At 48.3% G+C, this 19,582-nt stretch overlaps 1 protein-coding gene across 3 annotated transcripts in view; it reads right to left on the bottom strand.

Moving 5' to 3' along the window:
• The window catches only part of ACOX3 (acyl-CoA oxidase 3, pristanoyl), a 197,277-nt gene that overhangs the window by 77,430 nt on the left and 100,265 nt on the right, over window positions 1-19,582 (bottom strand). For all 3 annotated transcript variants that reach the window (XM_075346850.1, XM_075346848.1, XM_075346849.1), the window contains exon 11: window positions 4,614-4,734. In XM_075346850.1, coding sequence (XP_075202965.1) covers window positions 4,614-4,734 — 121 coding nt within the window. The remainder of the gene's footprint in view (window positions 1-4,613; window positions 4,735-19,582) is intronic.

The raw sequence follows: 19,582 nt of genomic DNA, 5'->3' as shown, positions 1-19,582 counted from the left end.
CAGTCTACCCGACCTGCTAAACAGTGTACCCGACCTGCTAAACAGTGTACCCGACCTGCTAAACCGTATACCTGACCTGCTAAACAGTGTACCCGACCTGCTAAACAGTGTACCCGACCTGCTAAACAGTGCACCCGACCTGCTAAACAGTGCACCCGACCTGCTAAACAGTGCACCCAACCTGCTAAACAGTGTACCCGACCTGCTAAACAGTGTACCCGACCTGCTAAACAGTCTTCCCGACCTGCTAAACAGTGTACCCGACCTGCTAAACCGTATACCCGACCTGCTAAACAGTGTACCCGACCTGCTAAACCGTATACCCGACCTGCTAAACAGTGTACCCGACCTGCTAAACAGTGCACCCGACCTGCTAAACAGCGTACCCGACCTGCTAAACAGCGTACCCGACCTGCTAAACAGCGTACCCGACCTGCTAAACAGCGTACCCGACCTGCTAAACAGTGTACCCGACCTGCTAAACCGTATACCCGACCTGCTAAACAGCGTACCCGACCTGCTAAACAGCGTACCCGACCTGCTAAACAGTGTACCCGACCTGCTAAACAGTGTACCCGACCTGCTAAACAGCGTACCCGACCTGCTAAACAGCGTACCCGACCTGCTAAACAGTATACCCGACCTGCTAAACAGCGTACCCGACCTGCTAAACAGTATACCCGACCTGCTAAACAGTGTACCCGACCTGCTAAACAGTGTACCCGACCTGCTAAACAGTGTACCCGACCTGCTAAACAGTGCACCCGACCTGCTAAACAGTGTACCCGACCTGCTAAACAGTGCACCCGACCTGCTAAACAGTGCACCCGACCTGCTAAACAGTGTACCCGATCTGCTAAACAGTGCACCCGACCTGCTAAACAGTGCACCCGGCCTGCTAAACAGTGTACCCGATCTGCTAAACAGTGCACCCGACCTGCTAAACAGTGCACCCGACCTGCTAAACAGTGTACCCGATCTGCTAAACAGTGTACCCGACTGCTGCTGGAGCTAAAAAACGCAGCAAAAAAGGCATCTTTTTACTGACAAGAGATCAATATTTGCTGCAGAAAAAAATGCAGGAAAAATGCAATATGTGAACTTAGCCTGTCAATTTATTTACTTTTTCATTAATCAATAGAAAATGTGAAAATAAGAAACCTTGTAATATGTCTTATCAGAGAAATCTGCTTCTGTGTCCTCCTGGACTGGACAAAACTCTCACCTCAGGGGTAAAACGGCTTCAATGAAAACCGATTTTCCCATTACTGAGATAGGAGATGACAGTTGGTGCTCATAAAGTTCTATGGAGAACTGTAAGGCTGTGTGCGCACGCTGCGTTTTTTGGTGCAGTTTTGTGACATAATCACGTCTATCTTTATCCCAGTAAAGTCAATGAGGATTCTGGAGTGCTGTACGCACTTTGCTTCTTTTTTTGTTGCAGATTTGGTGCAGAAAAAACCTGCAGCGTGTCAATTCTTGGTACGTTTTTCCCTGCGTTTTGCAGCCCTTCCACCCACTGACTCTGTTATGAAAATTACATGGCAAAAAAAATGCACAAAAAAAGGGGTCAAAAACGCACTAATTCAGGGGGACAAAAATGCACCCAAAAAGGGACACAAACGCACCAAAAAAGGGTCAAAAACGCACCATAAAAGGAGCAAAAAATGCACCAAAAAAAGGGCAAAAACACACCAAAAAGGTCCAAATTGAACCAAAAAGGGGCAAAAACACATAAAAAAGGGACCAAAATGCACCAAAAGAAGGCAAAAACGCACAAAAAAAGACAAAAATGCACCAAAAAAGGAGCAAAAACCCACCAAAAAAGGGGCAATAACACACCAAAAAAGGGGCAATAATGCACCAAAAAAGGGGCAATAATGCACCAAAAAAGGGGCAATAATGCACCAAAAAAGGGGCAATAACGCACCCAAAAAGGGCAATAACGCACCAAAAAAGGGGCAATAACGCACCAAAAAGGGGCAATAACGCACCAAAAAGGGGCAATAACGCACCAAAAAAGGGGCAAGAACGCACCTAAAAAGGGGCAATAATGCACGAAAACACTGCAATAACGAACCAGAAAATGGGCAAAAATGCACCTAAAAAGGGGCAATAATACACCTAAGAAGGGGCAAAAACTAACCAAAAAAGAGGCAGAAACGCACCAAAAAGGGGGCAAAACGCACCAAAAAAAGGCAAGAACGCACCAAAAAAAGGGAGCAAAAAACACACCAAACATGGGGCAAAAAGTCACTAAAAAGGGGTGAAAACGCTCACCAAAAAGGGGCAAAAATGCACTAAGAAAGAGGGTATAACACACCAAAACACTGCAATAACGCACCAATAAAGAGGAAAAAAACGCATCAAAAAGGGACGAAAATACACCAAAAAAAGCGCAAAAAAGGCAGCAAAAAAGGGGCAAAAAACACACCAAAACACTGCAATAATGCACCAAAAAGGGGCAAAAACACACAAAAAAGGAGTAAAAACACAGCAAACAAGGGGCAAAAAGGCACTAAAAACGGGCGAAAACGCACCAAAAGGGGCAAAAACGCACTAAAAAAGAGGGTATAACGCACCAAAACATTGCAATAATGCACCAATAAAGAGGCAAAAACGCATCAGAAAGGGACCAAAATACTTCAAAAAAGGTACAAAAAATGCAGCAATAAAGGGGCAAAAACACACCAGAACACTGCAATAACGCACCAAAAAGGGGCAAAAACGCACTAAAAAAGAGGCAAAAACGCACCAAAACACTGCAATAATGCACCAATATAGAGGCAAAAAACGCATCAAAAAGGACCAAAATACACCAAAAAAGGTGCCAAAAAGGCACCAAAAAAGGTGCAAAAAAAGCACCAAAAAAGGAGCAGACACACAAAAACACTGCAATAACGAACCAAAAAAGGGGCAAAAACGCACCAAAAAAGGCAAAAACGTACCAAAAAAAGGAGTAAATACGTCACAAAAAGGGGCAAAAACGCACCAAAAAAGGGGCAAAACACCCAAAACACTGCAATAGCGCCCCAAAACACACCTCAGTTTTTTGTGTTTTTCTGCCAGAAGATGCAGTTGTGCCAAATACTCAGTGTGCGCACATAGCCGTCTTTTCAGGAGAACTTGCAGCAGAAGGTCTGTGTCTGCCTTTTGCTTCTACATAGATGACAGTTGGTGCTTTTACAATTCTATGAACGAAGAAGGACCCAGATGCCCGACACAGACATTCTGCTGCAAGTTCTCCTGAAATGACAGTTACAATCCTCCATAGAACTTTATAAGCACCAACTGTCATCCCCTATCTCAGTAATGAGAACCTCTGTACTCACTGAATACACGTTTTACCCCTGAGTGGACAATGAATGATCAGTCCAGGAGGAGAAAGAAGCAGATTTCTGTAATAAAATATATATTTTCATGTGTATTATTGATTTACTCTTTAAATCTGCAGCCAAGATACATTTTATTTTCCGGCTGTAGGACGACGTCTGTGCTGAAGACTTGCAGTGATGCTGGAGTTATTAGGAGCCCCTTCTGTATAATTGGATGTGACGTGCATCAGACTAAGGGTACCTTCACACTTAGCGATGCAGCAGCGATCCGACCAGCGATCTGACCTGGTCAGGATCGCTGCTGCATCGCTACATGGTCGCTGGTGAGCTGTCAAACAGGCAGATCTCACCAGCGACCAGTGAACAGCCCCCAGCCAGCAGCGACGTGCAAGCGACGCTGCGCTTGCACGGAGCTGCCGTCTGGAAGCTGCGGAGACTGGTAACTAAGGTAAACATCGGGTATGGTTACCCGATGTTTACATTAGTTACCAGCGCACAGCTGTGTGTGCAGGGAGCAGGGAGCCGCGCACACTGAGCGCTGGCTCCTTGCTCTCCTACCATAGCTACAGTACACATCGGGTTAATTAACCCGATGTGTAATGCAGCTACATGTGCAGAGAGCAGGGAGCCGCGCACACCGCTTAGCGCTGGCTCCTTGCTCTCCTAGCTGCTGTACACATCGGGTTAATTAACCCGATGTGTACAGCAGCTACATGTGCAGAGAGCCGGAGCCGGCAGCACAGGCAGCGTGAGAGCTGCAGATGCTGGTAACTAAGGTAAATATCGGGTAACCACCTTGGTTACCCGATGTTTATCTTGGTTACAAGCTTACCTCAGCTGTCAGACGCCGGCTCCTGCTCCCTGCTCGCTTCATTTGTCGCTCTCTTGCTGTCACACACAGCGATCTGTGTGTCACAGCAGGAGAGCGGCTTTGAAGAAAACGAACCAGGGCTGTGTGTAACGAGCAGCGATCTCGCAGCAGGGGCCAGATCGCTGCTCAGTGTCACACACAGCGAGATCGCTAATGAGGTCACTGCTGCGTCACAAAAAGCGTGACTCAGCAGCGATCTCGGCAGCGAGCTCGCTGTGTGTGAAGCACCCCTAAGCCCCGCTGTTATCAGTCTACAATCTGCATCACCTGAATCATCCAGTAATCCCTAATTACATCCTGGAATTTCTCTGAGCGATGACTGATAATCTGTGAGGCATAATAATCTCCCGTCCTGAGATCTCATCATGTCTATTCTGATGACACTAATCCACTTTCTGGTCACTTACTGGCAAGAAAACCGTGACCCCCGCAGGCTTCCCGGCATTCCTGAGCGCCGTGCTGCGCAGTCCAGGAGGCCAGCGGCTTACCAGCACTAGATAAAGCATGGATTTCTTTGCCAAGTTCAGCCTGAAAAATAAAAAATAACATTAAAAAACCTTTTATATAAACATTCTAAAGCAGAAATACATGTATTTGTGGTTAAAAATCATTTTTTGCAATTGGATTTCATTAAAAATTTGCTTTTCATAGCTTGTCTGTGGAACGAGTTAACTGAGAATCTGTCAGTGAGCACAGTCTGACGGGAGAGTTTGTAACCAGTTCATCTCCCTTTTTCTGAACTTTTATCAGCTGAATTATGACCACAAGTTGAACGTGTAAAGGCCAAAAATTGCACATTCTTAAGTAAGACTGAATTGCAAAAATGATTTTTGACCCCAAATACATGCATTTAGGTTAAAAAAAAAAATAATAAGCTTCCAAAAGGTGGACAATCCTTTTAAAAATAGGATTAATAATAATAATAATAATAATAATATTTTAAAAAATATATTATTTAAAAGTATAATTATATGATTTAAAAATATATTAGTTAAAAATAGGATTAATAATAATAACAATAATAATAATGATATTTTAAAAACAAATATTTTAAAATATAATTATTTGATTTAAAAATATAATATTTAAAAATAGGATTAATAATAAAAATAATAATGATATTTAAAAAATATATTATTTAAAAATATAATTATATGATTTAAAAATATATTATTTAAAAATAGGATTAATAATAATAATAATAATAATAATGATAATATTTTAAAAACAAATATTTTAAAATATAATTATTTGATTTAAAAATATATTATTTAAAAATAGGATTAATAATAATAATAATAATGATATTTTAAAAACAAATATTTTAAAATATAATTATTTGATTTAAAAATATAATATTTAAAAATAGGATTAATAATAATAATAATATTTAAAAAAATATATTATTTAAAAATATAATTATATGATTTAAAAATATATTATTTAAAAATAGGATTAATAAAAATATTAATAATAATAATAATGATATTTTAAAAACAAATATTTTAAAATATAATTATTTGATTTAAAAATATAATATTATTTAAAAATAGGATTATTTGTTAAATACAATGCAATACTGTATTTTGCTGAAGGACATTATTAGGCTCACAATTGCCAGAGCAATCCCTTGGCACCTCAAAATCACTTCATAGGGAGCATTGAGTCCGCTAACCGCTTAGATGCTATGTCTGCTTTTGACTGAGGCATTTAAGGGGTACGATGGTTTGAATCAAAAAGTTTCCTTTGATCACAGGCCATTATAGTGGGAGCTCGGCTGTGTATTATTGATGTCGGAAGTAGAATGAATAACAAGATTTTTGGGTACTCACTGTAAAATCTCTTTCTCGGAGACTTCATTGGGGGACATAGGACCATGGTCCTATGTCCCATGGTCCTGTGTCCCCCAATGAGGCGAGAGAGAAAGAGCCTTTCCCATTTACGCTGGTTATATTAACTGGGAGAGAGGCTGTTTTATAGACACAAAATAGAAAAAAAAAGTATACTGGGCGAAAAATTGATTTTTTTTTAATACTATGGAGACGTATAGATCTCAGTGAGATTTTCCAAGCATGGTCCTAGTAGTGTGTATAGTGTGAACAAAGCCTGAAGTCAAATAAAAGTGAATCAACCGGTTTTCTATTATCTCGGTTACTTGTTTCCAGATTATATTTTACTTTTAACATGGAAACTATAAAAAAACCAACAGAATTTCCTAGGAAGGAGAAGTTGTTCATGACCTTGAGATAAAGATGGCGGGGCGGCAGGAGCTGGGAGGACACTGGGAACAAGATGTGGGGTAACACAGGACATTATATGAGATAGCGGTATAAGAAGGATGCGGGGCCGGTGACATAGCCCGGGGTGTGTTCTTGGCGCATACCAGCTGATTATGAGAAGATTGTCTCGTAAGGTCATAGAAAGAGATCGGAGCGCCCTGTACTGGTTTCAGCATGCAAACACTATATACCGGCTGAAATGTTAAGGGCGTGTTCATAAGGAACAGATACATTTGTGTGTTTTTGCTAAAAATTCTGCACAGATCTCACTCTGCATTGCAAATGTGTGTCAAGATTCACATGCTGTTAATCTGGCCTATGTAGCTTTATGATTTCAGCTCTGAAGGCTGCAGTCTTATAAATGCAGCTCTGGAGTATAATACTGTAAATTACATAGACATGCTGTATAGTATATACTGTACTGTACAATGGTATACACAGTATACAGAACAAATGTGGAGAAAGTTATCTCCAGAGCGGATCAGAACGTGGTGAAAGGATGCAAGCGGAAGTGTGCATGGTGAGTATTTGCTCTTATTGCAAAGCATTGCTCTTAAACCAAGTTACAAATGTGTAAAAAGCTTTGCTTGTCTTGCAAAACGTTCTCAAACCAAGTTACTCTTAATCCAAGGTTCTCAACTTTTTATACAGATCACTTCTAAATGGTTTACACATCAAGGCTCTAACATATTGGCAAAACCAGCTGAAGTATTATGTACATAAAAATATACGAACTGGGGCCAAGGAAACAAAATGTACAATTAGGTCCTGAATGATCACTGGAAAAAGTAAACTTTTGTGACCAGTGCTAGGCGGCTGGACAGTGAGAGCAGTCATTAGGAGATATGCTTTGGTGCTGATGATTTTGCAATATTTATAACAGCAGCTTGTCAGGAGCTGAGAGGGAGTTGGGAGGAGGTGAGCAGCTAACTTCTGTATAAAAATCATTGTGCTGGAGAGAGCTTTCGGTGATGTTAGGAGTTAACGCCTCTACTGGAATGTAACTATTGCACACTGTCTGCCAGGTAAAAGGAAGGCTTATGTCGCTCTTATCATCCAGAGATCTGTATAATAATCCTTAAACCCTAGATCTGTAACAATGACAACGGGGTTGTCACGGGTGTGTCACCGGTGACAGACAGTCATGTGGTATCTGGCCATAGAAGGTCAGAGTCTGGCTGCGCAGAATGCTCCCTGACTTTCAATTGTTCCTGCTGTCACTATTCATTGGTATATGTAGTTTTGCTGCTGGATTCATTTCTCCCCTTTTGGACCCAGCAGGAGTTCACCTTCCACCCAGCTGCTGATCATCAGTATTCTCTTTGTACTTAAATACCCCTTCCTTCTGTAGACTGGTGCTGGTGATATTTTTCCGTTACTTCAAGCCTTGGTTGCAAGCAGGTGGCTTGTACTCCTCTGTTGTATCGTTTCTGAACTTGTACCCGAGTCATCTGTAGATAAGTAGTTTATGCTTTTCCCCTGTGTGTCCTTGTGTCTAGTGTTTAGTGGGGTTAACGAGTTAATCCCACCTGTTCCCTGTTTGGGGCCCAGCACTAGGGATACCTAGGGTCAGGTATCCGGCTCGGTGCATAATGCAGAACCTATTTACGGTAGAGGGGGACCCCAGGGACCAGCGGTACGTTTAATCAGGGGTCACCATCTTTCCTTTCCCTTTCGCCGTTTACTTGGTACTTCTCCGTACCTAGCGTGACAGGGGTATTCTCTACATCTAGAGGAAAAAAGGTGTAATCCTCATCATAGATGGCGATTCTTTACTGTATAAGCAGGGAGTCTATGGATTCTTTACTGTGTGAGCAGAGAGTCTATGGATTCTTTACTGTGTGAGCAGAGAGTCTATGGATTCTTTACTGTGCGAGCAGAGAGTCTATGGATTCTTTACTGTGTGAGCAGAGAGTCTATGGATTCTTTACTGTGTGAGCAGAGAGTCTATGGATTCTTTACTGTGTGAGCAGAGAGTCTATGGATTCTTTACTGTGCGAGCATTGAGACTACGGGTTCTTTACTGTATGAGCAGGAAGACAATGGATTCACTATTGTCATCACCTTAATTGCAGCAAAGGCTATTCAATGATAAAAATAAGATGCAGTTAGGTCCGTGGTAATTCTTAGTGTAGACATGAATAATTGGAAGGTTATCAAAATGTCTTTATTTAAGGAGGATTATAACTTTATAGGGTAATGGCGGAGCACTGAAAATTTGATTAAAAACTCAAGTCACAGTTACACGTCAGCAGAATCGTCCCATCCTGTACACCTGTAATATATACTGTATTCTCATTCAGAAGCTTATCAATAAGTTTCCAAATTGTTTTACAAAGCGGTTCCCATTTATAGTCGCCCATTTGGTGGGCTCTGCCACCGATCAAGAGAATAGGGACCCTGCATTAAACCAAAAGCTTAATTTAAACCTGTGCTTAGCTCTGTCAAGCGTTCAGATGAGAAAGACACCGCCAGGCTTCTCTGGCAGCGGCTCATGTCCACTGAAAAGAAAAAGGATTGGCTGTCAAAATTCCTAAATAAAAACTCTAGGGAGCGTCGAGAGGCTCCCATACACGCCAGGGGTCGACTAGTTCCACCAAAATATGCGGGTTTTGGACAATTTAGAACTGCATAATCACATGCAGAGGATGCAGGAGCCAGAAAGCCCTGCTGTGACTACTGGGAAGATGTGGGGCTTGCTCTAACTAGCGGGGGAGTGAAGAGAAGAACATGGAAACCCATTTTTACTACTAAAAGTTAGATGTGTTACATGAGGAGAAGAAGAAACTGAGCTTTATATGGCCACACATAATAAAAGGATAGAGGGTGCAACTGTATTGTATATAAATTATTTTATTGACACGGCCCCCCGAGGAAGCATTTGCGAAACGCGTCGGGGCTTTCCTCTCTCTCCACAGGACTCTCAATCTAGCAACTGCACTTGCACCTTATTCATGGGTAAGCGTTGTCCCTTGTTATTTCACAGTGCTAGGACTTTTTCCTAAGTGTATGCCCTCTTGGGCCTTTCATAATAGGTCTCCCTGTGTATTTTTTGGCTTCTGACTAATACATGGGGCCACTATGCATACCTATACATTTATATGCTGCTGAGGTCCTAGGTAGGGAATTCTCGGATTCCTATATCTCCACTCACTTTGTGTGTTTTTTACCAACTTTATATATGTAATATGATAGTGCTTCTTATTGTAATTTTGTAATTATCAATAAAGAAGGGAATTTTGTTTACTTACCGTAAATTCCTTTTCTTCTAGCTCCAATTGGGAGACCCAGACAATTGGGTGTATAGCTTCTGCCTCCGGAGGCCACACAAAGTATTACACTCAAAAGTGTAACCCCTCCCCTCTGCCTATACACCCTCCCGTGCATCACGGGCTCCTCAGTTTTGGTGCAAGAGCAGGAAGGAGGAAACTTATAAATTGGTCTAAGGTAAATTCAATCCGAAGGATGTTCGGAGAACTGAAACCATGAACCAAGAAACAATTGAATATGAACAACATGTGTACACAACAGAACAACAAGCCCGAAGGGAATAGGGGCGGGTGCTGGGTCTCCCAATTGGAGCTAGAAGAAAAGGAATTTACGGTAAGTAAACAAAATTCCCTTCTTCTTTGTCGCTCCATTGGGAGACCCAGACAATTGGGACGTCCAAAAGCAGTCCCTGGGTGGGTAAAAGAATACCTCGATAAATAGAGCCGACACGGCTCCCTCTTACAGGTGGGCAACCGCCGCCTGATGGACTCGGCTACCTAGACTGGCATCTGCCGAAGCATAGGTATGCACCTGATAGTGTTTCGTGAAAGTGTGCAGGCTAGACCAGGTAGCTGCCTGACACACCTGCTGAGCCTGAGCCGTCGCCCGGTGCCGCAATGCCCAGGACGCACCCACGGCTCTGGTAGAATGGGCTTTCAGCCCCGAAGGAAGCGGAAGCCCCGAAGAACGGTAGGCTTCGAGAATCGGTTCCTTGATCCACCGAGCCAAGGTTGACTTGGAAGCCTGCGAACCCTTACGCTGACCGGCGACAAGTACAAAGAGTGCATCTGAACGGCGCAAGGGCGCTGTGCGAGACACGTAGTACCGGAGTGCTCTCTAGATCTAATGAGTGCTAATCCTTTTCACATCGGTGAATTGGATTAGGGCAAAAAGAAGGTAAGGTGACATCCTGACTGAGATGAAAAGGAGATACCACCTTAGGGAGAAATTCCGGAACAGGACGCAGAACCACCTTATCCTGGTGAAAAACCAGGAAGGGGGCTTTGCATGACAGCGCTGCAAGATCCGACACTCTTCGGAGTGATGCGACTGCCACTAGAAATGCCACCTTCTGCGAAAGACGTGATAAGGAGACCTCTCGCAGCGGCTCAAAAGGTGGTTTCTGAAGAGCCGTTAGCACCCTGTTAAGGTCCCAGGGCTCTAGTGGGCACTTGTAAGGTGGGACTATGTGGCATACTCCTTGCAGGAACGTGCGGACCTGCGGGAGCCTGGCCAGGCGCCTTTGAAAAAAATACTGAGAGCGCCGATCCTTGTCCCTTGAGAGAGCTTAGTGACAAACCTTTGTCCATTCCAGATTGAAGGAAGGAAAGAAAGATGGGTAAGGCAAAAGGCCAGGGAGTAAACCCATTCACAGAGCACCAGGACAAGAATATCCGCCAAGTCCTGTAATAGATCTTGGCGGACGTTGGTTTCCTGGCTTGTCTCATAGTGGCAATGACATCCTGAGATAACCCTGACGATGCTAGGAGCCAGGACTCAATGGCCACACAGTCAGGTTGAGGGCCGCAGAATTCAGATGGAAAAACGGCCCTTGTGACAGCAAGTCTGTGCTGTCTGGAAGGGCCCACGGTTGACCCACCGTGAGCTGCCACAGATCCGGGTACCACGACCGCCTCGGCCAGTCTGGAGCGACGAGAACGGCGCGGCGGCAGCCGGACCTGATCTTGCGTAATACTCTGGGTAGCATCGCCAGAGGAGGAAACACATAAGGCAGATGAAACTGCGACCAATGCTGTACTAATGCATCCGCCGCCAGAGCTCTGTGATCCTGAGATCGTGCCATGAATGCTGGGAACTTGTTGTTGTGCCGTGAGGCCATGAGATCGACGTCCGGCGTTCCCCAGCGGCGACAGATCTCTCGAAACACCTCTGGGTGCAGAGACCATTCCCCCGCGTCCATGCCCTGACGACTGAGAAAATCTGCTTCCCAGTTTTCTACTCCCGGTATGTGAACTGCGGAGATGGTGGATGCTGTGGCTTCCACCCACTGCAGAATTCGCCGTACTACCTGGAAGGCTTGACGACTGCGAGTGCCGCCCTGGTGATTGATGTAGGCGACTGCAGTGGCGTTGTCCGCTGGATACGGATCTGCCTGCCCTCCAGCCACTGATGGAACGCCAATAGGGCTAGATACACTGCCCTTATCTCCAGAACATTGATCTGAAGGGAAGACTCCCTCGGAGTCCAGGTCCCCTGAGCCCTGTGGTGGAGAAACACTGCTCCCCACCCTGACAGGCTCGCGTCCGTGGTGACCACAGCCCAGGTTGGGGGCAGGAAGGATTTTTCCCCCCGATAGAGAAGTGGGAAGAAGCCACCACTGAAGAGACGTCCTGGTTGCCAGGAAAAGAGAGACATTCTTGTCGCGGGAAGTCGATCTCTTGTCCCACTTGTGGAGAATGTCCCATTGGAGTTGGCGTAGATGAAGTTGCGCGAAGGGCACTGCCTCCATCGCTGCCACCATCTTCCCTAGGAAGTGCATGAGGCGCCTCAATGGGTGTGACTGACTCTGAAGAAGAGATTGCACCCCTGCTTGCAGAGAAAGCTGTTTGTCCAGTGGTAGCTTGACTACCGCTGACTGGGTATGAAACTCCATCCCGAGGTAGGTCTGACTGGGTCGGTGTCAACTTGGATTTTGGAAAGTTGATGATCCACCCGAACTGCTGGAGAGTCTCCAGAGCGACGGTAAGGCTGTGTTGACACGCCTCCCGAGACGGTGCCCTGACTAGGAGATCGTCTAAGTAGGGAATCACCGAGTGGCCTTGGAAGTGTAGGACCGCCACAACGGATGCCATGACTTTGGTGAAAACCCGTGGGGCTGTCGCCAAGCCGAAAGGCAATGCCACGAACTGAAGGTGTTCGTCCCCTATGGCGAAACGCCAGAAGCGTTGATGTTCGGGTGCGATCGGCACATGGAGATAAGCATCTTTGATGTCGATCGATTCGAGAAAGTCTCCCTGTTACATCGAAGCGATGACCGAGCGGAGAGACTCCATCCTGAACAGTCTGGTTCTCACATGTCTGTTGAGCAGTTTGAGGTCCAGAACGGGACGGAATGAACCGTCCTTCTTTGGCACCACGAACAAGTTGGAGTAAAAGCCGCGCCCCTGTTCCTGAGGGGGGACGGGAATCACAACTCCTTCTGTCTTCAGAGCGGCCACTGCCTGAAGAAGTGCGTCGGCCCGAGCCGGGGGGGGAGAGGTTGGGAAGAAACGAGTTGGAGGACGAGAGGTGAACTCTATCCTGTAACCGTGAGGCAGAATGTCTCTCACCCATCGGTCTTGAACATGTGGCCACCAGGTGTCGCAAAAGCGGGAGAGCCTGCCACCGACCGAGGATGCGGTTCGGGGATGCCAAGAGTCATGAGGAGGCCGCCTTGGAGGCAGTGCCTCCGGCAGCCTTTTGGGGGCGTGACTTAGACCGCCACGCATAGGAGTTCCTCTGACCTTTCTCCGGCCTATTTGATGAAGAGGATTGGGACTTGCCACCGAATTAGCGGATGCCACCGCTGTACGGCTAGCAGAGTCAAGGACTGCATTCATGGCGTATGAAGAAAACGCCGACACCTGAGAAGTCCAAAAACGCAACCTGCGGAGCAGAAGTACGTGTGACCGCATTAATCTCGGTTAGACAAGCCGAGATAGCTTGGAGTGCCCACACGGCTGCAAAAGCCGGGGCAAAGGACGCGCCCGTGGCTTCATAGATGGATTTCACCCGGAGCTCTATCTGCCTGTCAGTGGCATCTTTTAGCGATGAGCCATCTGCAACCGATACCACAGATCTAGCCGCCAATCTAGAGACTGGAGGATCCACCTTGGGACACTGAGCCCAACCCTTAACGACTTCAGAGGGGAAGGGGTACGTGTGTCAGCAAGGCGCTTAGTAAAGCGCTTGTCCGGAACCGCTCTGGGTTTCTGGACAGCATCCTTGAAATTAGAGTGGTCGAAAAAACACACTCCGTGTACGTTTGGGGAACCGAAACTGGTGTTTCTCCTGCTGAGAAGCCAACTCCTCTATAGGTGGAGGCGGGGGAGATAGATCTAACACCAGGTTGATGGACGAGATAAGATTATTTACTAATGCGTCCCCTTCAGGTGTATCAAGGTTGAGGGCAACGTCATGGTCAGAGCCTGAGCTGCGACCTCCGCCTCGTCCTCCAGCGAGTCCTCCAGCCGGGAACCTGAGCAGCGTGATGAAGCTGAGGATTCCAAGCGGGCCCGCTTAGCTGGTCTGGGGCTGTGGTCCGTGGAGGAGTCCTCCACGTGAAACATAGAGCCCACCCCGGGAGCGCGCTGCGGCGTGGACCGAGAGGGACCTGGAGGCGCCGATCCAACAGTGTCCTGGGTCTGTGTAAGGACCGGTCTGGACTGCAAGGCTTCTAGCAGCTTGGCAGACCATTTGTCCATAGACTTAGCCATGGATTGTGAAAGTGACTCAGAGAGCTTCTCAGCAAAAACTGCAAACTCTGTCCCTGCCGCCTGGACATTGGTAGCATGGGGGTCTACCTGAGCCGAGGGGCCCACAAGTGGTCGCGGCCCCGGATGAGTCAGTGTAACAGGGGTCGAGCATTGCTCACAGTGAGGGTATGGAACCCGCAGGCAACATAGCCCCACAAGAGGTACAGGTCGCAAAGAAACCCCTTGCCTTAGCGCTTTTGCTCCTTGTGGACGACATGCTGTTGTGTCCCAGGAGAGTGATCACAGAGGGTATAAGGGATACAGCCCGGCCGAACCGAGATATATATATATAAAGATATATAATATGTCTCTATTCAGGTAACCCATGGGGGACCAGCACCAGATGACCGATGTGGCTTACCGACCGCTAAAAAGCGGCGTGTGTGTCCTCCAGATTCCCTGCTCCAGGTCTCCCAGCGGTGAAGAGCTCTTTCCTGATGATTCTCCAGCGCAGAATGTCTGAAAAAAATGGCTGCTGGAGCTCTCAGAGGGGGAGTGGAGCGGTGGGCGGCACCAGGAAAAAGTGCGGGAATCTGGGGTCCCTATTGTGATCAAAGAGGGGGGAGGAAGCATACAGGATGCTCCGGCCCTCACTGCCGACGTCAGGACGGCTGTCCCGCCCCTACCCTGACAGACAGGTCCGGGGGCGGGAGTCTTGCCAGTAGGCCGCAACTGAAGCCGGGGACTAAATTTCTGACCGCGGCCGACAAGCAGGCGCGGAAGTCCCCCGGCTTTCACGGATCAGCAGCCGCTGTGTCCCAGGCAGCGTCCGGTCGGCTGTCCCGCCCCTACCCTGACAGACAGGTCCGGGGGCGAGATTTTTCAAGTAGGCCGCAACTGAAGCCGGGGACTAAAGTTATGACCGCGGCCGACAAACAGGCGCGGTCGGCGCGGAAGTTCCCCGGCTTTCACGGCCTAGCAGCCCTTGCAGCGTCCGGGTGCCAGGCGCTCCATGAACCGTCCCCATGGGGACACAGAGTACCTGACAGATGCAGGGCCCGGTCCCTGATGCAGAAAATACTCCGGTCCGGCAGATTCCACACAGGGGCTGCGGAGGGAGCACGGTCCCAGTACCTGGATGACCGCTCAGGATCCCACTTCTCCCAGAGCCCCTAAGGGATGGTGAAGGAAATACGGCATGAGGCTCCGGCCGTCGTACCTGCAATGGGTACCTCAACCTTAACAGCACCGCCGACGTAGTGGGGTGAGAAGGGAGCATGCCGGGGGCCCCATGGGAGCCCTCTTTTCTTCCAACCGATAACATCAGCAGCTGCTGCTGACTAAAGTGGAAGTGCATGAGTGGATGTGTGCCTCCTTCCACACAAAGCATAAAACTGAGGAGCCCGTGAGGCACGGGAGGGTGTATAGGCAGAGGGGAGGGGTTACACTTTTGAGTGTAATACTTTGTGTGGCCTCCGGAGGCAGAAGCTATACACCCAATTGTCTGGGTCTCCCAATGGAGCGACAAAGAAGAAGGGAATTTTGTTTACTTACCGTAAATTCCTTTTCTTCTAGCTCTAATTGGGAGACCCAGACAATTGGGTGTATAGGCTATGCCTCCGGAGGCCGCACAAAGTATTACACTAAAAGTGTTAAGCCCCTCCCCTTCTGCCTATACACCCCCCATGCTCCCACGGGCTCCTCAGTTTTGGTGCAAAAGCAAGAAGGAGGAAAAAGAATTATAAACTGGTTTAAAGTAACTTCAATCCGAAGGAATATCGGAGAACTGAAACCATTCAACATGAACAACATGTGTACACAAAAAAACAGGGACGGGTGCTGGGTCTCCCAATTAGAGCTAGAAGAAAAGGAATTTACGGTAAGTAAACAAAATTCCCTTCTTCTTTGTCGCTCTATTGGGAGACCCAGACAATTGGGACGTCCAAAAGCAGTCCCTGGGTGGGTAAAATAATACCTCGTAAAAGAGCCGTAAAACGGCTTCTTCCTACAGGTGGGCAACCGCCGCCTGAAGGACTCGTCTACCTAGGCTGGCATCCGCCGAAGCATAGGTATGCACCTGATAGTGCTTCGTGAAAGTGTGCAGGCTCGACCAGGTAGCCGCCTGACACACCTGCTGAGCCGTAGCCTGGTGCCTCAAAGCCCAGGACGCGCCCACGGCTCTGGTAGAATGGGCCTTCAGCCCTGAGGGAACCGGAAGCCCAGCCGAACGGTAAGCTTCGATAATTGGCTCCTTGATCCACCGAGCCAGGGTTGATTTGGAAGCCTGTGACCCTTTACGCTGGCCAGCGACAAGGACAAAGAGTGCATCCGAGCGGCGCAGGGGCGCCGTACGAGAAATGTAGTACCTGAGTGCTCTCACCAGATCTAACAAGTGCAAATCCTTTTCACATTGGTGAACTGGATGAGGACAAAAAGAAGGTAAGGAGATATCCTGATTGAGATGAAAGGGGGATACCACCTTAGGGAGAAATTCCGGAACCGGACGCAGAACCACCTTGTCCTGGTGAAACACCAGGAAAGGGGCTTTGCATGACAGAGCTGCGAGCTCCGACACTCTCCGAAGTGAAGTGATTGCTACTAGGAAAACCACTTTCTGTGAAAGGCGTGCGAGAGAAATATCTTTCATTGGCTCAAACGGTGGTTTCTGAAGAACCAGCAGCACCCTGTTCAGATCCCAGGGTTCTAACGGCCGCTTGTAAGGAGGGACGATGTGACAAACCCCCTGCAGGAACGTGCGTACCTGTGGAAGTCTGGCTAGGCGCTTCTGGAAAAACACAGAGAGCGCCGAGACTTGTCCCTTAAGGGAGCCGAGCGACAAACCCTTTTCCAGTCCAGATTGAAGGAAGGACAGAAAAGTGGGCAAAGCAAAAGGCCAGGGAGAGAAACCCTGAGCAGAGCACCACGACAGGAAAATTTTCCACGTTCTGTGGTAGATCTTGGCGGAAGTTGGTTTCCTAGCTTGTCTCATAGTGGCAATGACGTCTTGAGATAACCCTGAAGACGCTAGGATCCAGGACTCAATGGCCACACAGTCAGGTTGAGGGCCGCAGAATTCAGATGGAAAAACGGCCCTTGAGATAGCAAGTCTGGTCGGTCTGGTAGTGCCCACGGTTAGCCGACCGTGAGATGCCACAGATCCGGGTACCACGACCGCCTCGGCCAGTCTGGAGCGACGAGGATGACGCGGCGGCAGTCGGCCCTGATCTTGCGTAACACTCTGGGCAACAGTGCCAACGGAGGAAACACATAAGGGAGCTGAAACTGCGACCAATCCTGAACTAAGGCGTCTGCCGCCAGAGCTCTGGGATCTTGAGACCGTGCCAGGAACGCTGGTACCTTGTTGTTGTGCCGGGACGCCATGAGATCGACGTCCGGCACCCCCCAGCGGCAACAGATCTCCTGAAACATGTCCGGGTGAAGGGACCATTCCCCTGCGTCCATGCCCTGGCGACTGAGATAATCTGCTTCCCAGTTTTCCACGCCTGGAATGTGAACTGCGGATATGGTGGAGGCCGTGGCTTCCACCCACAGTAGAATCCGCCGGACTTCCTGGAAGGCTTGCCGACTGCGTGTGCCGCCTTGGTGGTTGATGTATGCCACCGCTGTGGAATTGTCTGACTGAATTCTGATCTGCTTGCCTTCCAGCCACTGCTGGAACGCTTTCAGGGCAAGATGCACTGCCCGTATTTCCAGAACATTGATCTGAAGCGAGGACTCTTGCTGGGTCCACGTACCCTGAGCCCTGTGGTGGAGAAAAACCGCTCCCCACCCTGACAGACTCGCGTCCGTCGTGACCACCTCCCAGGATGGGGGTAGGAAGGATTTCCCTTTCGATAATGAAGTGGGAAGAAGCCACCACCGAAGGGAAGCTTTGGTCTCCAGCGAGAGGGAGACGTTCCTGTCGAGGGACGTCGGCTTCCTGTCCCATTTGCGAAGGATGTCCCATTGAAGAGGACGCAGGTGAAACTGCGCGAAATGAACTGCCTCCATTGCTGCCACCATCTTCCCCAGGAAGTGCATGAGGCGTCTCAAGGTGTGTGACCGACCTTGAAGGAGAGATTGTACCCCTGTCTGTAGTGACCGCTGCTTGATCAGCGGAAGCTTCACTATCGCTGAGAGGGTATGAAACTCCATGCCAAGGTATGTCAGCGATTGGGCCGGTGTCAGATTTGACTTTGGAAAATTGATGATCCACCCGAAACTCTGGAGAGTCTCCAGGGTAGCGTCGAGGCTGTGTTGGCATGCCTCTAGAGAGGGTGCCTTGATCAACAGATCGTCCAAGTACGGGATCACCGAGTGACCCTGAGAGTGGAGGACCGCTACTACAGTAGCCATAATCTTGGTGAAAACCCGTGGGGCTGTTGCCAGGCCGAACGGCAGTGCCACGAACTGCAGGTGTTTGTTCCCTATGGCGAAGCGCAAGAAGCGCTGGTGCTCTGGAGCAATCGGTACGTGGAGATAAGCATCCTTGATATCGATCGATGCAAGGAAATCTCCCTGGGACATTGAGGCGATGACGGAGCGGAGGGATTCCATCCGGAACCGCCTGGTCTTTACGTGTTTGTTGAGAAGTTTCAGGTCCAGGACAGGTCGAAAAGACCCGTCCTTCTTTGGGACCACAAACAAGTTGGAGTAAAAACCGTGGCCCTGTTGCTGAAGAGGAACAGGGACCACCACTCCTTCTGCCTTCAGAATGAGCAGCGCCTGCAGAAGAGCCTCGGCTCACTCGGGAGGCGGGGATGACCTGAAGAATCGAGTCGGGGGACGAGAGGTGAACTCTATCTTGTAACCGTGAGACAGAATGTCTCTCACCCAACGGTCTTTTACCCGTGGCAGCCAGGTGTCGCAAAAGCGGGAGAGCCTGCCACCGACCGAGGATGCGGAGGGAGGATGCCGAAAGTCATGAGGAAGCCGCTTTGGTAGCGGCACCTCCGGTGGTCTGTTTAGGCCGTGACTTAGACCGCCATGCATCAGAGTTCCTTTGATCTTTCTGAGGCCTTTTGGACGAGGAGAATTGGGACCTGCCCGCGCTCCGAAAAAACCGAAACCTGGACTGCCCCTTCCTCTGTTGGGGTATGTTCGGTTTGGGCTGGGGTAAGGATGTATCCTTTCCCTTGGATTGTTTGATGATTTCATCTAAACGCTCGCCAAACAATCGTTCGCCCGAAATTGGCAAACTGGTTAAGCGCTTTTTGGAAACAGAATCTGCCTTCCATTCCCGTAGCCACAAGGCCCTGCGGAGTACCACCGAATTGGCGGCTGCAACCGCCGTACGGCTCGCAGAGTCCAGGATAGCATTAATAGCGTAAGACGCAAATGCCGACGTCTGAGTGGTTATGGACGCCACCTGTGGCGCGGACGTGCGTGTGGCTGCGTCAATTTGCGCTTGAC

Source organism: Anomaloglossus baeobatrachus, chromosome 1 (genome assembly GCF_048569485.1).
Source record: "Anomaloglossus baeobatrachus isolate aAnoBae1 chromosome 1, aAnoBae1.hap1, whole genome shotgun sequence".
Taxonomy (NCBI): Eukaryota; Metazoa; Chordata; class Amphibia; order Anura; family Aromobatidae; genus Anomaloglossus; species Anomaloglossus baeobatrachus.
The sequence above is the reverse complement of the archived record's forward strand: the minus strand, read 5'-3'. Positions and strand labels throughout refer to the sequence as shown.